Source organism: Musca vetustissima, unplaced genomic scaffold, assembly GCF_032173495.1.
Source record: "Musca vetustissima isolate MV318-11 ecotype Yass unplaced genomic scaffold, APGP_CSIRO_Mvet_v1 utg232910, whole genome shotgun sequence".
Classification (NCBI taxonomy): domain Eukaryota; kingdom Metazoa; phylum Arthropoda; class Insecta; order Diptera; family Muscidae; genus Musca; species Musca vetustissima.
The window spans coordinates 5,613-26,512 of NW_026880172.1; the positions used below are offsets into that span (position 1 = coordinate 5,613).

The following is a 20,900-nucleotide window of genomic DNA, read 5'->3' on the forward strand; positions in this document are numbered from 1 at the left end:
ATCGAAAAAAAAGTTCTTCAGTTTTATTGTTATGTAGTTATAACATTTAACACATTTCCCTTACTAATAGGTGCAATGTACACTCAACATTTTCGTATCCGCAAATAATATCATATGCATATTGCGAAATAAAATGTTTTCACATAAAAACGTAATTTATAACAAATATTAATAAATTTCTATAAATAAAATAATTAACATTTGTATACACAAGTAAATTGCACATTATGCATTTCAATTCGGTGGACTTCCTTCCGCTTTTGTTATTAATTTCAAAGACATACTCCACCCAAATTAACCACCTTCTTGTATAGGAAATACAAATAAAACACAACAGGGCACATGATATGTTGTTGTACTTTTAAATATACAAATTAATTTTATTATAATTACCTCCGAAATTGACATTCAGAAATTGTTTATTAAAAATAAATGTCCATTTGATTAATGATTTCTTTGTTGGAGAATCAACATTTTGTGGTTAATAATTTGTCAATATTTTTGGAAGCTTTCGGTTGGCTTTAATTGACATAATTACATGTAAGTCTATTCTTTTTGAAAATATCAACAACAATTAAATTTGACTTTTACATAAATTGTAATTAATCATTATTTTCGATTGTTGAAATAATTTGTTTTGGGTTATTTTTTGTAATGGCTGACTAAGACATTTTAAAGTTCATGTTAGAAGTTGCGTTTATTAACATTTGCCCCCATCATTGGGATCATTTGAACCAGGTAAATGCCCACAAGCCAGTACGGAACTGTTGAAAATTTTGTATTTCACATCATTTGTAAAAAATTGAAATAAACATGTCAATGATTTTATGACCAGCAAACAAACGTTTGTCATACCATAATTCAATGATTTAAATTTTAAATTAAAATGTATTTTTTGTGGGCGTATTCTTGTTTAAAAATTTCAACACCAACAGTTCACTGTCGTTGTTTTTGGACATACGAAATTATTGTATATATTTCATATCATGTCATCGCATATCTCTTTACATAAAGTTATTATTTTTAAATTGCCTATTTTGAATCAATTTAGTTTTTTAACCTCTTCCTGGTGATGCAGGACACTTGACCACCTTTGGTATAGGCGATTCATTTTGGCTTTATGGGTTTCAGTCATATTTTCCAAGCGAACTGAATACAGTTTGCAGAAAACTATCAAAAAAGGCCCCCTTTGAGCTAAACTGCTCGATGTATCTTGATCGTTAATGGTTAAACTCACTTGTTGAATCAATAGTGGCCTGGAGATTCCGCAATCCCTAGGCCACTATTGATTCAACATAATATTAGTATAAGTTTTCTCCGATATTGAGTGTCAAATTTACTTCGTCCTATTGACTTAATGTACTGCAGGCAATGTTGAACCAGTCTTTATACTCAAAAAAGATATACATCTTTTGTATTATTAAGTTTAGAGTTAATACCCGAAATTGTCCTCCTGACTTACGAGTAGGGGAGACTGGGGCACCTTCGGCAATCGCGTTTTCGATATGAAGCTCTCACCGTACATCGCTAGTTTCGATAAATAGGTATCGATTATCGAAATAAATAACTGTCGCAAAATTTGAAATCTCTAGCTAATAAACTTATTTAGATGCACGGTTTTTTGTGTTTTTACAGATGTTTTTGTAATATTTCCATTCCATTTCTTTTTTTTAAATTTTATGGCAGTATTATTAAAATGTCGTTCATTACAATGAGAATTCTTATAAAAATAATTAAAAATATAATGTTTCTAGAAGATTGATAGAAAAAAAAGAAAAAACTATAAAAATTTGGGGTAGATTCGGCATTTTAAAGTGGGGCACATTCGGCCATATATATATATATATAGTGCAATATTATTTCCTTAAAATGTTTTTGAGTTTGTCTTTAAAAATAATCCTTAAATATCGTTCGAAATTACATATATAAGATGAAATGTACTTGTACTGTCGAAAACACGATAGAATAAAGCTATTTCTTATAGTGTGTGTGATCTTGAGACGTTAACGTCCGCCCCTAGAAGATATAGCCTTAAAAGTCAAATTTTGAGTCGCATATTAAAACAAAATAGAACCTTTAGTGGATCTGAATTTCAACTAGACTGATAGCGGCGATAATTACCAGGCAATGTCTATGGTACCGAATGTGCCCAATCAAATGCCAAAGACTTTTTTTACAAAACTGTAAACATTTGTAATTTGTTATATGTTTTGGTACTAATTTTTTAAAATTATGTATCAGAGGACAATAATCATCCATAAAGTTTTTATATCTGTTGAATAAGTACTGAGATATAGAGAACTAAACAAAAAGTGCCGAAGGTGCCCCAGTCTCATCAATGATATACATAAATTGTCAGGGTATAAAACTTTTGTGTAAATTATAGAAACATAAACGTTTTAAATTACCGATATTGACAATCTGTAAAGAAAAAATTCTACACAATAATAATCGTGCCGAAATTTTAACAAGGATTTATCTGATTTTAATCAACCATAAATTGCATTTATTTTCCGTTGATCTTTGCCGAATATTGTTGCATTAAAATATTGGCAGCAGGTTGATCTTGATAATTAAGTCGTTAAATGTATCAATTGTTCGGACATATGTAAGTGATTGAACGACTGGAGTAATAAATCTTATTTGATAACAGTATCCGAAAACCGAAGAAAAACCTGTATAAATGTTATTAAAATATTTTTAGAAGGATATTTCGTAGGTGAAAGGTCTTCTGAAAGAACGTAAGTAAGGTAAGTACTTCAGCTTCTAAAGTAATACTATTTGGGAAGAATAAATAATACCTTCCCTGTTGTTTTGATTAAAACTAGTAAACACGACATTGACAGGCTGCAAATTGTGCATCCAGTTACATTTATCTTACTAGTGGGCATGCTTTGAAAACATTCTATGTAGATGTTAAAGCCATCAAAAATACAAAGAATGGTTTATATGGGGGCGGTACTAAAATATAAAAATTCGAAAATGCCGAAACTGAAATTTTTTTTGAGAATATATTCACAAACAATTTAGAATGAAAATTTGCAGTCAATTTGGTTGGAAGATGCGTTTAGGACCATAAAAATACCTAAAACTAAAAATACCTGAAACATAAGGCAGGAGATATAAAGAACCCTATTTTCTTTACCAAACATCCTAGGATGACTACTATACACACAGTCAGTACTAAGTTGTTGTCTCGCGCCATCTGACATATCATGAACATTTATGTGTGAATATTATTCGCAACTTTCGAAACAAAAAAGAGTCGCTGAACTGAACAACAGTCGGCTGTTCGGCGAAACCGCTAAAAAGATTTTCCGAGATTTTCACTGTACGCTATGTCATCCAATGGAAGCAATATTAGCTATTTTAACTTCTAAAATTCTGCGTGGATGTACGTCATAGCATACAAAATAATCATACATCTGAAATAATATATATTGCCTACGTTACGGGAGAACTGTATTTGAATGAAAAAAGTCGATTACAAATTGTAAATACAAAAATGTCTTGAAAATAATACAATTAACATTAAACGAGTAAAAACGTCGTTAAGTTCGGCATTCAAAAAGCCTTAAATCGGTCGCAACCTTTATATGGGACTTTGTTATTGCATTATTTGGTAGTAAGTAGGTTTGGTAGTTTTCCAAATCACAGACAACTGGTGTAGGAACTTCAACATACCGGAATTTGGGTTGGAAATATTTTAAAACATTAACGTATATGGAATAATTTCTGGAAAGACGTTTTTTATTCAACATATATTTTCGCCGTCTAGTGGGTTACTAAATAATATATGAATAGGTAAGCACCTGTAAAAATTTAAGTGTAACTCCCACATCTGAATACATACGGCAATATAATTGGTATCAATTTAAAGGCAACCACTCCTCTTGGATATACCGCAAACTTCTCGAGACTATGTTCTTTAGGAGTAAATATATACGCAATAGAATATAAATTTTGTAATTTTTCAGAGTCCATTTGACCCGCTAAATATTGGCCGATCTTTATCTTTGGTCCGATCCTCTTCTTCATGTAAAAATTCGCAATGTTTGAGCCAAAATTGCGACCACACAATCAGACAAAAATAAAGTTTTGTTCCATTTCATCTCCTAAATATTAACTGATCTTTACCAAAAATAAAAGCGGTCTTCATTGACCAGTACCCATCCGACATGCCAAATTTGGTCCAAACTCTCGTGTTTACAAAATTCAATGGACAGACGGACAGACACACATGCCTAGATCGACTCATCGGTATACTTAAAGGTGGGTCTAGGCCCAATAGTTGTGTAGGGTATAAAAATGAGGCGGGACCTTTCTACGGGAACTATGCCAAAATATCGACTTATATTAAAAATCGTCTAAAAATATTTTTTTTCTCTCTCCAAGTGGAAAATTCGGCAAACCCCTTCAAAGTAACGGGACCGTTATATGGAGGCAATTTCAACACAGGGACCCACTTCGATAGGTGAATTCGGAGGGAAAATTCAGAAAATTATGCGGGGCCGACATTGAAATTTGTGGTAAGAAGGTTCATCCCAGGACAACCTGAAAAATCAAATTAGTCGAAAAAATATCAAATAATAGGAGGTATGGTGGCTATCCGAAAACTTGGGCCAATATTTAAAACATTTGGTAGGGAATCTTTCCACTCAATGAAAATCCAAAATATAAAATTACAGCAATTTCGTTGCAACACGTGCCTAAATTCTCCAAATTTGGAATGAAGCGTTATATTTGGAATGAAGTGTTATATACCGTACAAACTGGACCATGATTGTTTCTTTTTAAATTTGTCATTCAGTTGGTAACACCTCTAAATATTCTCCGGGGACCCCACAAAGTCTTATGTTCTTGATCAGAACCAAATTATATGTCAATATGTGCGTGTACGTCTGTTGTAATTAAGATAGAGGTCGCAATGTTTAAGATAGAGCTATGAAATTGCAAATGGGTGTAGCACTCATATGATTAATATTGACCCTTGTCGGTATTTTTTTTTAATTTTTGGTCACATTTTTCAACAGAACTCGCCGCAATTTGCATTTTCATTGCCTGTCAAAATTCACAACCAAAAATTATCAATATTGATTAACGCTTTGGTATAGTCCCATAAAAGCTAGCCCCACTATTGGGTAGTTATTTTTATCACGACTTTGACGATGCTTCCTAATTATTACTATAGCGGAAATAAAAACCTCTAATTTATGGGTTTAAGTGCATCAATGATATACGAAGAAATAATATATTTTGACGTAGAGGAAGGAGCTCCCACGAACAATTTTATAAGTCGGTTGGAGATACTAGGCGATACTTACTTCAATTTTGGTGAGTATTGCAAATTCACTTTCTGAAAACGAAACATGTTTTTTTTTTTGAAAATCCTCTGACAATACATGTTTACAAATTGGTAACATTGGGGAGGAATTCGATATTCTAAATGGTTGAATTGGGCGTTGAAACATTAATAATAATATATTTGTAAAGAAGATAAATTTTTTTAATCTATTAAAACTACGATTTATAATTCACATCTACTGTTAGGAACCCGAAATTTGATATGATTCTCACAAGTGAGGCAAAAAACGTAGTACAAATCCGAAACAATTCAGATATTTGTAATTCTGTAACGAGATCCCATACCGGTGAATCGAATCTGATCTAGCAATGAACGGATTTTTTGGAACTTCTATTGTTACTGTTACCGATATAAGGTATAAATGTGTCATATATATCCCAGATTCTTAACACATCCCTTATGTCAACATTTATTACTGTGACAAATCTTTAAATAATTCCTTAAATCGAAATATAATTACATTTCATTCAAAATAAACGATCATATTTTCAATACTTGTTAATTTGTCATTTTTTCGTTTGTCATTGGACAGACTAACAGATGACCGAGAAAGCTTAATGACTGTATGGAATGTGTGGTTTTGTAAAATTCCAGTTTTAATTTCTCTTTCATTCTAAACAATAACAATAATTAATAAGCAATGATTTATGCCATTTTTGTATAGAGGAATTAAGAGAATTGTAGATGTTCCGACTTAAGAGAACCTCTACCAAAAAACCAACAACAAAACAAATTGACATTTTTCAAGTTGAATCAACTTTAATGGGGTTAATAAACGCAGGAAGAAGATCTGTCGAAAATATTGTTTTTAATAAATTGATATTTTTATTTTATTCAGCGATTTAATCGCTGCGACTGTCCATAAATTATTTTCACATTTTTTATCATCTCAAAAAGGTATAGGATTTTTTTGTTTCGTCTTTTTGAAAATATATTTCATATTTTGGAATTGAAGAATGTATTCACATTAAAATGAAGGAAATGAGAGCGATTTCATAAATTTTCAGAACCCACAGGGATATTAGAAAATGTAGATGGAACAGTAATATTATGGAGGTGGAAAAATGTTTAAAATCAATTTCTGTGTGATTCGGTCCAGACTTGAAGCTTCCATAAATTTGTCATTCCGTTTGCAACACCTTGAACAATTCGTCAGAGAAAATCAAAATAAAATTATATGTCGATTTAGCCATGCACCTTTGTCTGTCTGTCGAAATTACGACAAAGCTCTTTAAATTGAAGTTGGATCTTTGAAGTGTTGCACTACTTCTAGGATAGTCGGTAGTAAAAATCCCATATAACTTCAAAATACCGATTTTCTTATTTTGTAGTTTGCAGTCATTTTCCAACCGAAATGTCTGTAATTTGGCATTCCGGGCTTTTTGTGGGTAAACAACTTCTGGCTGAAGTGGTTTAAGTCCAGTTTAGGTTCTGAAACAAACCTTGTTTTTCCATATAGAAGATGTTTGTCCATTAAATCCCCTAAATATCATCTGAACATCACCGAAATTTGTAGGTGTCGTCATTGACCATTTTTGCCCTCTGATGTGGTAATGGTAATACCAACCAAATCAAAATACGTATGTACCTGTAATTATCTTAACAATATAGTTGGTATCAATTTAAAGGTCTAACACTCCTCTTGGATATAATATATACTGTTCGGGTCTATGTCCTTCAGGTCCGATAGAGCGACCAGAAAAACAGACAAAAATAAAGTTTTTGTTCATTTCATCCCCTAAATATTAACCGATCATTGCCAAAAACAAACCCGCCCTTCATGCAAAATTTCCTTTCGATTGGTCCATAACTGTCCATAACTAGTCGTGATATGAACATTGGTATACTAAAAGTCTAGGACCAATATTTCGCAGTGAAACGTAAACCACTTTCAAAATAAACAACTCATTTTTGTCGTATATGTATGTTAAACCTCAATCAACTCGCTGAAGGGGTGCCAATATTAATCAATATTTCCTCACATACTGCACACATATTCCGGCCTTTATCAAAGGCTTTCGAAATCGCATCGTTGCTAGATTAATTCCCATTTTTTGAGTCTTTATTTCAAATATTTATTAATTTTTTTTTTCTACTAATTCTAGCAATTTCTGGTACTTTCGGACCTTAATTTTCTATATTAAGGGTGATTTTCCAAATGTTAGGTATACTGTACAAATTGTTGCCAATTTTTACCGATTTTATAGTATTTTTATACCCTTCACCACACTTTGGTACAGGGTATTATGTCTTTGTGCATATGTTTGTAACAGGCAAAAATAATCGAGATAGACCCATGGTTCCTTTTGAGAATATGCATAGAATCACTTTCTGAGTCGATCTATGTCTGTCCGTCTGTCCGTCCGTCCATGTATTTTTGTGAGCAAAGTACAGGTCGCATTTATGATCCGAATTGGATGAAATTTGGCACAGCCCATTAGTTTGGCCCAAGGACGATCCCTATTGAAATTGCAGTAAATCGGTTATGATTTAGATATAGCTACCATATATATTTTCGTCCGATTTTAGGTAAATGGCGCACCAAAGTCCCTGAAAATCATTAGATTTGCACGAATTTTGGCATAGAATACTAATTAAGTCGACAATGATGTGTGCTAGATTTCGCGAAAATCGGTTCAGATTTAAATATAGCTCCCATATATAGTTTCGCTCGATTTTAGTTAAATGGTGCACCAAAGTCCCTATATATCTCTCGATTTGCACGGATTTTGGTATACAGTACTGAACTAAGTCTAGAATGATGTGTACACCTCCGATATATATTTTCGTCCGATTTTAAGTTAATGTTGCACTAAAAATCCATAGCTAGGACGATTGACACAACGTACTGAAGTTAATATAAATTATTCTCTGGCAAGTTTTAGATATAGGATAGCTTCCATATATAATTTCGACTTACTAATGTTAATTGTACACCAAATAATCAATGGGTGTCTGATTGCGATTAAATTTTAAACGGTGCAGCTTACCGAATAGCGTGTGTCAAGTTTGCTTAAAATCGATTTAGCATAGGTTGAAGAATGACATGTGTAGTGATTGGTGCTAGTCGGTTTAGATATAGATAAAAATCACATATTTAAGTTCATTCAATTTCATGTCAAAGTTCCTTCAAAAAGGCGACGTCTTTTAGGATACATATGTAGAATATACCCAAAGTGGTGAAGGGTATCATATAGTCGGCCCAGTCCGACTTTACTACTTTCCTTACTGTTTTTTTTTGAATTTTTATCTGTAAATGATTTTATCGATGATTAATTTAACAAATTTAATGAGTTTTTTAAAAATATTAAAAAATGCAGTAATATGCAGTTATGCAGTTATGGAAAACTTGCATGCTATAATTTTCTTTTTTCACTATAAATCTCTTAAGTGCAGTATATCTAAGTGTTAAGAATTAAAAAAGTTAAAACCAGTAAAGAAAGTAGTAAAGTCGGACGGGGTCGACTATATGATACCCTTCACCACTTGTGGTATATTCAACAGATGAATGTTAACAGACGTCAGATTTTTAAAGGACCATTGCCATGAACCTATACTAAATTCTGCAACCTATACTAAATTTTTTTTTGCTCAGATGTAGAGTTGTTTCTTACAATGGGACAACATTATGTAAATCAATTTAAAGCAATTGTCGGCCGGACACCCGCTTCATTTCACTTCAATCTGGTAAACATGAGGAGTTTGGTGCACCATTTAATTTAAATATATATATATATATATATAAAAGCTATTTCGAAATCTCAACCGATTTCATCGAAACTTGTCACAGGTTTGGGGGGCCACGAGCCACATTTTGAGTTCTTGGTGCAACATTTATTTAAAATCGATAGATAATATATATGGGAGCTCTATCCAAATCTGAACAGATTGTGCAAAATTTTCTGTTAATTGGCCTAACTTTGTGTCTTTGTTGCACCAGTTACTTAAAATCGGATGAAACCAAATATGGGAGCAGTACTTGCCACACGTTATGTTCAGAACGTTGTGAAAAATTTTGTGTTAATCTCCCTAGCTTTGGGAGTTTGGTGATCCATTTACTAAAAATCGAACTAAAATGGAAAAATATATATATTTAGAAGCTATATCTAAATCTGAGCCGATTTTCACCAAACTTAACATAAATCATGCTAGCCGTAATTCATTACTCTATGCCAAATTTCGTGCAAATCGCAAGATATACAGGGACTTTGGTGCACCATTTACATTAAATGGGACGAACATATATATGGGAGCTATATCTAAATCTGAACCGATTTCGATGAAACTTGGCACACATCATTCTGGACCTAATTCAGTACACCATGCTAAGTTTCGTGCAAATCGAAAGATATATAGGGGCTTTGGGGTACATTTACATTAAATCGGGTGAAAATATATATGGGAGCTATATCTAAATTTGAACCGATTTTCACGAAACTTAGCACACATAATTCTACACTTAATTTAGTATGCTGTGCCAAACTTCGTGCAAATCGAAAGATATACAAGGACTGTGTAGCACCATTTACATTAAATCGGACGAAAATATATATGCGATCTACATCTAAATCTGTACAGATTCTTCCCAATTTCAATGGGGTTCATCTTTGGGCCAAACAAATGAGTTGTGACAAATTTCATCCAAATCGGATCATAAATGCGACCTGTACTTTGTTTACAATTTAACATGGACAGACGGACATGCATAAAACGACTCAGAAAGCGATTCTATGTATATTCTGAAAAGGAACCATGTGTCTATCTCGTTTCCTTTTGCCTGTTACAAACATATGTATGTACAATGACATAATACCCTGTATCACAGTGTGGTCGTGAAGATGAACCACAGTGGACTTTCAAAAACAGCAACAACAGCAACAGAAATTGTAGCCAAAATGCTAAAATCATGGGCATCTCAAATGATCGAGTCCATTTAATTTAGCATGAAGAACTACAGATGAAAAAGCTTACTGCAAGATGGGTGTCGCATTTGTCAACAGTCGATCAAAAACTCATAAGAATGCTCATTTATCGAGTTTGTTTGGGCATTTTAAGCGAAATCTAATTAATGTTAAGCTCCGTTCCATAACTCTTGATGAGACATTGATCCACCACTATACTCCAGAGACAAAAGAACATTCCAAACAATGCACTGAAGCTGGAGGAAGTGACCCATAGAAGGCAAAAACAATTCAATCGGCTGGTAAGGTTATGGCAACGGGGTTTTTTTGCACTACAAAGGTATTTTATTGATTGACTATCTGCAAAATGTTAAACAATAAATTCAGAATACTATTGCAACCTTTTGGATCAATTTAATGTACAATTTCGAGAAAAACATCCTGGCTTACAATATAAAAGTTTTTTTTTGTATAGAAGCAATAAATAGCTTCTGGGGAGAATATCCCAACAAAAAACTAAGGGAACTGATGACGATCAGTGGCGTAATCCAAAATTATAGTCTTCCCTGTGTTACCCCTCGGCGAACAATGTCATACATTCCCCATAGATGGTATTTTGCTGTAACAACAGCAACAGAAATTGTAGCCAAAATTCTAATATCATGGGCATCTCAAATGATCGAGTCCATTTAATTTAGCATGAAGAACTACAGATGAAAAAGCTTACTGCAAGATGGGTGTCGCATTTGTCAACAGTCGATCAAAACTCATAAGAATGCTCATTTATCGAGTTTGTTTGGGCATTTTAAGCGAAATCTAATTAATGTTAAGCTCCGTTCCATAACTCTTGATGAGACATTGATCCACCACTATACTCCAGAGACAAAAGAACATTCCAAACAATGCACTGAAGCTGGAGGACGTGACCCATAGAAGGCAAAAACAATTCAATCGGCTGGTAAGGTTATGGCAACGGGGTTTTTTTTGCACTACAAAGGTATTTTATTGATTGACTATCTGCAAAATGTTAAACAATAAATTCAGGTAAGGTTATGGCAACGGGGTTTTTTTGCACTACAAAGGTATTTTATTGATTGACTATCTGCAAAATGTTAAACAATAAATTCAGAATACTATTGCAATCTTTTGGATCAATTTAATGTACAATTTCGAGAAAAACATCCTGGCTTACAATATAAAAGTTTTTTTTTTTTTTTTTGTATAGAAGCAATAAATAGCTTCTGGGGAGAATATCCCAACAAAAAACTAAGGGAACTGATGACGATCAGTGGCGTAATCCAAAATTATAGTCTTCCCTGTGTTACCCCTCGGCGAACAATGTCATACATTCCCCATAGATGGTATTTTGCTGTAAATTTTATTGATAAAATGGATAATTTGATATTAGCTGGGTGAAAACATTTGCAACTCTGACGAATTAGAAAAAATGTAGTTATTATAAGTATCAAAGTTTATATATTTTTTCAAAGTTTAAGTATTCTTAGGAGGTAATTTTATTATCGCCAGCAATGAGTTTTTCTAATTGCCCACAATGCATTTTATTAACCCGAACCCGAATTTATCGCTTGTCATTTCTATTTGGTTGGTTGTGACCGTATATTAAAATTTTTCATATTAAATATCTCTTAATTACCTCTTAACACTCAAGAATTCAGAGTGCATGTATTTTGACCCAGCTAATGTCGAGTAATCTATTTTATCAATACATTTTACAGCAAAATACCAAAATCTGTAACACACGTCATTATAGACTCAATTGAACTCTAGCAATTCTATACAGATAGACTATAAAGGGGAGTGTATATTTCATTTGTTTTTGCGCATATATATTTTTGATCACAATAAAATGCTATCGCCGTTTTAGCCATGTCCGTCTGTTGAAATTACGACATATGTATTTAAATTATAAATTAAATCTGTATAAGTCACACATGAAAGCAATTTGTTATTCCTTCATTGAAAAGGAAACTCCTCATACACGAACAGGAAATTGAAAAATTACGATACATTGCATTATTTAAAAATCAATAAAGAATAAAAATCGTGTAAATATATTACACGATAATGTTAAGATTGCGCCAGGTGTTATTGAAAATTTTATGTTCCTCGACTTGGGAATATTTGGAACATTTTTAAAAATTTCTTATTTCAGAATTTGCAATAATTTAATTCCCTTTTTTATTAAATTTTACCGTTTAATTAAGAAGAAATTAATTTCCTTCCAATGGGAAATTACTTTCGGATATACATATGTACATGTGTACTTCCGCACTGGCGTGACTAAAAACTTATATCGAATCAGAATCGGAATTGTAATTAATGGGGATTTCTGAATGCCGTATTCATTTTTTGTCATTAATGCCTTTGACTCATGTCTTTGTATCGAAATTGCATTCTTTTGTAACAGGTTTTGGGAATATCTCGTCGGCAGTGATGTCTTTCGATAATTGATCGTAATTTTGAATACGTTATTACATCTGTAATGATTTTTGATATTTTTTGAATTAAATATTTGTGCTTCGTGTGTGTGAGTGTTGAGCTTTGGCACGTATTAATCGAAAAATAAACTATAAACATATGTCAGTATTCATGTAAAATTTCAATGTTGACCAAAATCAATTTGTATGGAATTCAATAAAAAAAATCTGATATTTTAATTGACACTCAGTTGATGACTCAGAATTTTAGAATGTTAAATATTATTTAGGAATGTTAAATAAATCTCATTCAAATCGTTAGAACTTGTTACTATATGAATATTGAAAATTTTCTCAAACTGATAAAAAGCTGGTCAGCTAAATAACCCCATATTAACAAAATCTATAATTTATTCCTCCAAGTCATTAACCTAAATGAATCTCAATTCATTTTTCTCACATCAAATAAATCCGCCTACTCACAATTGAAAATTAAATAAATTGTATTCACACTTTTGATTTCACAACAAAAAAATGTAATATTATCCGGTTAAAATAATACAGTTCATTTACTGGCAACGACAGCCAAGATCGCTGACAACTTGAGTAATATCCCTTTCCCAGGCCACGATGATATGCTAAATACCCACCTTAATGCAATTTATTTAAAACAAAAAAACAAAAAAAAAAAAAAACATTTGTTACGTTGCCATGTGATATTCGAAGATAAGAAAAGGAATTCCATTCAAATGCAATTTGATATCTTCACATATTAAATTCTTCACATTTATTGGATAATCTAATTGACTGGCCGGTTGTCATATTCTAATTGACGTTTCAATATTATTTTTAAATCTGGTAGAACTATTATCGGCATATGACGATGGTCTAGCAACGTTTTGTATATAAATGGAGGTCAATGTCGGTTGGAGGTAACATATTTGGAAATGAAAATAAGTATGAATGGAGGTCAATGCCGGTTGGAAGTAACATATTTGGAAATGAAAATAGGTATAAAACGGCCAATTAACCATTAACCTTATGTGCGAATGGCCACGTCATTCCTCCAGCCACGGGACAACATCGTACTCTCCTGAAATTAAGTAGAGATATCGAATGATAACCCTAAAACTTAAATTCTACTCAATTCGGTTGGAAAATGGATTCAAATCAATACAGAGAATATTGGTTAATATAACGAGTACAAAGTCGACGATAAAGTCCATCTTCGAACTTATCCTGTCTGCCCGATTTTAGAGAAAAGTCAACTACCGTACTGTGATGGAGAGTATTACTAATTAGTACCATTATTTGAAGTATACTGAGGAAATTCGCTAACTAATAAGAATCTAAATGCCAAATTGATGTTTCTTCTTTGGGAAAACGTATCCAAAATCCTTAAAATAGAAATTTGCACAATTTTAACAAATTCAACGGCTGTTATTGTTTATCTTGGCTCCTATTTCATCTCAGGCATATCTTGGCCCCTCTTTCATCCCAATTGTGTACACTGACCTCCCCGCGGTGTCACCTGGGGTAGCTACCTTCAACACCCGTTGGAATAGTGAGCTGATATTTGCCGCGAGTTCGCCCATATGAACTATAAAGGTGAACGCAGACAGTAGCAATACGCAATGCGAGAGAGAATTATAGGGGGAAAAAGAGGGAAAATGAAATTATTAAAAAAGAAGAAAGAACAAGCAAAACGCGAACGTAACCAAATCGAGATGTTAAGGAGTCAGAACGAAGTCCGGAAATTTTACCAATGAGTAAATCACCAAACCGAAGGCTGGTGACACATACAGATAGCGTGTTGGGATTCTGGAAGGAGCATTTTGCAAAGCTTCTGGTATCAAGTAGTGATGGTGAAGAAGATACCGCAGAGAACCAATACTAGATGACGGTGTAGATTGTATACCACCTAGTTAAGATGAGGTCAGAGGGTTAATTAATCGGCTGAAGAGTAATAAAGCAACAGTAGGCGATGAGTTACCAGCCGAACTATTCAAAACCAGTGGTCAGATGCTGATCAGGAGCATGCACCAACTGATTAGAAAAATTTGGCTAGAGAAAGACATCCCCCAATACCAAACGAGGATTCAGACAAGGTCGAACATTGCCAGTGGTAACAGCCATCTTTGAACGAATTGAGAAGTAAATGGCGAGAAGACCAAACTGTTGGTATCAACGCGCAAGAAGTCAAGTAGAATTGGACCAACTGTGGAACATGAAAACTATAGCTTTGAAATAGTGAATGATTTTATATACCTCCGTACCGGCACAAGCAAAACTAATAACATCAGCTTTGAAATCCGGAGAAGAGTAGTGTTGGCCAATAGATGTTATTATGTTATGGCTATATATGTTATGGCAGACCAAACTCATACTCTACAAGACGCTAATACTACCCGTGCATTAAGCATGAGTACTTGCGCTAGCAGATGAGGCTGCTCTTGGAGTGTTTGAGAGATCTGCGACGACGATGAATATCACCGTCGAATGAACTATGAGCTGTACATGGCCTAGACATTGTCTAGTTCATGTTATGAGAATGGATGCGGATGCCCCAGCTCAAAAGACATATTGTAACTTCGGGTAATGTGGACCACCATTTTCTTATTTTGATATTGTGGGCTTACCAACGGTAAAAATGCAAAACAAATTGTTTTCACTACATGGTAGATTTGTCGTCTAAATATATTCCAGGTCAAACATTATATATTTGACTATAAAAATGTATGTGGCGGGTAATGTGAACCAGTATGTGCGGTTAATGTGGACCAGTGTGTGCGGGAAATGTGGACCAGCAAGTTAAAAGGTAGGTTGGGGATTGGTTGTGATAAATTTCAATTTATTGCAATATCGGTTTACAATGAATGCAAAAAAAATATGGGTATGTACCCATATATTTTTTGGAATAGCACCCAATTAAGGGTACCGCCCCATTTGCGGTATTTTGAAGGTCTAGCATCAATATCTAACCGAAGCCGATGTAATTTCGCATATCGAGTTTTCAGATGATAGAATACCTCCTCATAGAAATGTTTTTAATATGGGGCCATGTTTGGAACTTGTCCCCATGAAAATGTCCCGTTTTTTATAGTGGTCCACATTACCCGACTTTGCATTTTTTTATTTATTTGTTGGCTTAAAAATAAATAAAAATTTAAAATAACCGACTTTAATTACAGCTAAACGTACACTTTATTGGAAAAAAATAAAGTTCTATACAACTTTGTTATTATTGAGAAAAACAAATTGTTTGACTCTAGTGATAAAAAATTTTTCAAATCACAGATTTCAATAAGAGCTTAACTAAAGTTTCAACATTGCAATTATGTACTAAAAAGTATGTTAGACGTTTGTTTTTACTAATTAGGAAAACATATATCAAGGCGGCATTGAAATATTTCAAGCCTTTTCTTAGTTATGGGGGTGGTCGGCTTATGGAACAAATGTTCTGTCTAGAGCCAGATAATTGAGTAAGAAACTACAATTTTTAAAATTGTGTAAAGTATAAATATTGGGAACGCGTGACAAGATTTCAAGCAAAAATTTTTAGAGAACCACTCAGAATTGCCTACCTACGTTGCTCTGCCTGTTTCTATGATATGGGAGATACCCTCAAAATTTCGATAAAGGTTAAAATAGTCTAATTCTAACACAGTAAGCCATTCACAACGTTTTGCGAAAATTTCAGGATAATCAGTTCCGCCGTTTTGGAGCATACACACATATTAAATTAACAACAATATTTTACTTTATAAATTGGGAAACTCGGTCAAATTGTAATTTGATAGATGTTATGTTAGTGTTAGTATTATGTATTGTTATTATGTTAGTATTTTGAAATTTTTATTTTGGCATTATAGGGTGTTCATAGAACAAACACACATCATATACGCAAGCAGTTAGTTGTAATTGTGATAATAACCAAATAAAATTGATAAATATATTGACATGTTTGTTTATATCGCAGAAGTTGTTTTGAAAATCCATAGAAAAAATGCATAGTGTAATCTTTTCATATGAAACAATTGTGAAATAGTCTTCTGGCAAAACGTAAAGCATTCACACACTTTTTTTATATATTTCGAAATAGTTTCTAAAAATACAAAAAGACGCAAAATAACTTAGGATTTAATAAAAGTGAAAATGTCGGAATTTCAAGGATATAAAGTTCTAATACAAATTATATTAATTGCAATGTTGCTGAACTCGGTCATGAGTGTGCCGCAGGATACCAGCACAACAATAAAACCTGGACGTTATGTACCCGAATTACATGGTGGTCTACGTGGCAAATGGGTTCCAGACGATAGCGGCAAATATGTACACATACATCGTCCCTATGATGGCGGTTATGGTGATCGTGGCCTTAAATATGTACACGATGCTAGCGGTAATATTTTCGTTGTTAAATCCGATGGTGGTCCTGGCATATTGCCCTTAAGCGAAAAGGATCGTTTGCGCTTCATGGTCGATTTTAATTACGAAGGTAGTGGTTGGCAGATAATTAAATTCGAATGGCTGAAGGACGGCGATGAAAGTCATCAATTTAATTTCGTCAACGAAAATCAATTGTTTAGCGGAAATAATGGTAATGGCAGAGCCTATTCACCACCTGCTGATGATGACAGTGAATCGGTAATTAAGGGAACTGATGAAGAAAGTGATGCTCACATTGATGGAGAATACGACAAAGTCAAGGGTTACGACTATTCAGTTACGGATAATAAAGATAAATCAAATGTAAGTCAATGCACAATTTTTAATGTGTGTCCAGTTGTTTCTCACGCTTTGAAAATGATAGTGCACTTAATAGCTTAATAAAATTTTTTATTGATTGGAATTTAACATATCTTGCTGTGATGATTATTGGTCAATCATTACAAAACCTATGTATTATTAATCTTTCAGAATGAAAAGAGCTGATATTTATTTTGTAATATCGCGTTCAACAAATATTTGAGGTCTGTCAATAAAATTCCAGAACTTTTAAATATATTCATTAACACTTTGAGAAATAATTTCTAATGTTGGCCCCATGCAAAACTATTGCGAAGAAGAAATTTATACAAAGCGTTTGTGGTATTATATTGAGTCTAAGGAACAATTAAGGCCAGTTAAGATTAAATTGTTTATGGCATAAAATGTAAATTGATGCAGAAAAAGTCATGCTTGATTTAAGGGGACCCCACCCATTCTCGGTTTCAAAAAATTTAATTTTTTTATTTTGATTTAATTTGAAACTACACTAATTCAAGAATGTCAGTAAAAATTTTCAATTGAAAATCTCAACAATTTTGAAGATATAGCCGATTTATTGTGTTAGCATCAGGTGACAGCTAGAGGGCTTCTCAAACTTTAAACACGTTTTTCTCCAAACAGCGTTTTTGCGAATGGCGGGCACGAATAATCCTAGTTTATACGAGAGCCAGACATGTACTCTTTCTAACACCGTTGGAATTTTCGGATTCCGATGTTCCAGTGATGAGTTATCTTTGATAACAAAAAACAACAACAAAACAGCAATAACAATTTTTTGTAAATTATTGTTCTTCCTTTTTAAATCCTTAAATATATATGCGCAATGTTACAAACCGTAACATGCACTGGTATTCATTTACCAGCTCATTTAAAATCTTAAAATTTTGTTGGTCGACTTGATTCCCTTAGGAATAATCGATTATCGCCATTAATTAATTGACAGGCATTTATATCTTCAGCTCTTCAAAATGAGTTCAGGGGACAACTATGAGTCGTTTCGTGCTCATTAACCAGACCCTTTTTCGGTATCATTAACTTGTTAATCGGAATTTCTCATCGAAGTGGATTTGATTTGACATGTCGGATTTCTGGGGATTAAAAAGCTTCCTTCCAGAAATTCAATAAAATAGACCAACTTAAACCTCCCGTTTAATGTTGAAAACCCTATTATCACATAATACAATAACATATAAAGGGTTCGACCTATATGAGGAATTTTGTATCCGAACTTAACTATTTATTATTTTTTCTCCATGATATAATCCAACAAATACTAAATAAAAATTTGAATTTTCGTTGAAATATCTTAGAGAGACATTTTTTTTATTAATATTAGGTTGGGGAAAAAGAAAACCATTTTTTTGTGTAAATGGTTTATAACATTCGGCCTCCCTGAGCGAGGTGTATTTTTAACATCAAAAATTCCTGAACGGAATCTACGAAACGAACATTGCACATAATTGTCTGTTACAGTATCGAAGCCATAAACACCATTCACAATTTTAGCCACTTGGCTTGCATTTTCGCTTTTGCCAAAGAAAAACAGTAAAATGTACCGAATTTTCTCTTCGTTCACTTCTGAGTCGATCTAGACATGTGTGTCCGTCCGTCCGTCTGTCCATTATAATTTGTAAACACGATACAGGCCACAGTTATGGACCAATCTTCACGAAATTTTGCATGTAGGATGGGTTCTGGCCAATGAAGACCCCTATTGTTTTTGGGAAAGATCGGTTAATATTTAGGGGATGAAATTGACCAAAAACTAAATTTTTGTCGGTTTTTCTGGTCGCTCCAGAGGTCGCAATAAAGAATAAGCATGCCTGTTTTGATAAAGATCGGTCAATATTTAACGGGTTAAATGAACCATGACTTTTGTGTGAAAAATGACCAAATTTGTATTCTATAGCGTATATATTTACCCCTGAAGGACATAGACCCGAGAAGTTGATATTATATCCAAGAGGAGTGGTTGACCTTTAAATTAATACCAATTATATTGTTGTATATGCTCGGATGTACGAGTTATACCTAAATATTTACAGGTATCTCCTTATTCGTATATTATTTAGTAACCCATTATCACTCTAGGGAGCGGAACTATAGCGCTGTTCGCTTTGAAATGTTCCATGAGGTTCCAGTTATGGTCAAGGACAACGCCTATAATTTTCGGTGATGATCAGATAATAATTTTGGAATCAAGTGGACCGATAACTTAATTTTTTGTGTTATTTCGAGCCAATATACCACAAATGAAAACCGAATATCACAACACAACCCACGACGAAGGGAATCTGGACAATAGCTGTACTGAATACTAGTAATATTCGGAAAATATGTCAGTGTGAGGAAGAGGTGCTGTTTACCTCTAATCGGGCAAGAGGGTGCAAATATCACGAAATATTGCCCAGGCTCAGAATAAACATCCGCAGAAAATTTGAGTTCCGTGGTAGTTGTGTAGGGTATTGTATGTTCGGCCCCGCCCGACTATACTGCTCCGCTCACTGTTTTTTTTTACTGCGAAATGTCACCCTTCCAAAGAGTATAAATCTGAAATGGTTTGATCGATACATAACTAGAAATCTATCAGTACCGTCATCTGCCGAAAAAATATGGATTTATTTTTTCCCCAACCTTTGTTCGGAACTTCGCATGTTATATTTCAATGACGCAGACATTTTCCACAATTTCATTTCGAATTCCGATTGGATAAGTTTCTACTTCTATTGTTAGTTCATGCTTTACACTAAAAAATTGTTCTTTGGAACAATTTTATAAATTTATTGCAATATAATTATTAAATAAATTAATATATTTGCATGCTTTCTTATATTTTTCAGAATGAAAACCTGAAGAACGCCATCAAAGACGTTTTGGAATATATAGAAGTGAATATCTTGCCAACATTGTAAGTGGCTGGCTGTAAAAATGCGGTTTTTGTATTTTATTGTTGTTGCAGAAGCTTATAATTTATTTAAACATAATCGTAAATAAATGAAGTTATATTCACTGTAAATATGTTTAATACTCGTAATAAATATTTCTGAATTATTGTATTGATCTGGCAATTTTAAATACGTTAACATATATTTGTTTTAAATTACTTCAATTAGTTTTCATTTCTGCTGAGGTGCTAAATTAATTCGAACTTGTCATTGGAGTGAATTTTGTGGTAGGAAAAACGACAAAATTCAATTTTCACAATTACATTTCATTTATTATTATTCATTTATTAGATTATATAAATTTGATTTCAGTAATATTTTACTCGCAAATAAATAAAAATGGTCAGTTGTGAGTTAGAGTCATCCCTGAACATTTCTTCGACCTGCACAGTTTTAAAATGCATAAAAACGATCGTATCGGTTAGTGTAAAGTAATCTTGAAAAATAAACATCGCATTGTTTGAAAATATCTTAACCAGTG

General features: G+C 33.2%; 1 protein-coding gene across 1 annotated transcript; it reads left to right on the plus strand.

The window, feature by feature from the left end:
• Positions 1–16,859: 16,859 nt before the first annotated feature.
• Positions 16,860–20,382, plus strand: LOC133325609 (uncharacterized; the record flags this gene model as incomplete). The annotated part of the gene is made up of 2 exons (XM_061534334.1): positions 16,860–17,456; positions 20,315–20,382. Coding segments are annotated over exons 1-2 (665 nt in total), but the record flags the coding sequence as incomplete, so codon positions are not given.
• Positions 20,383–20,900: the final 518 nt, after the last annotated feature.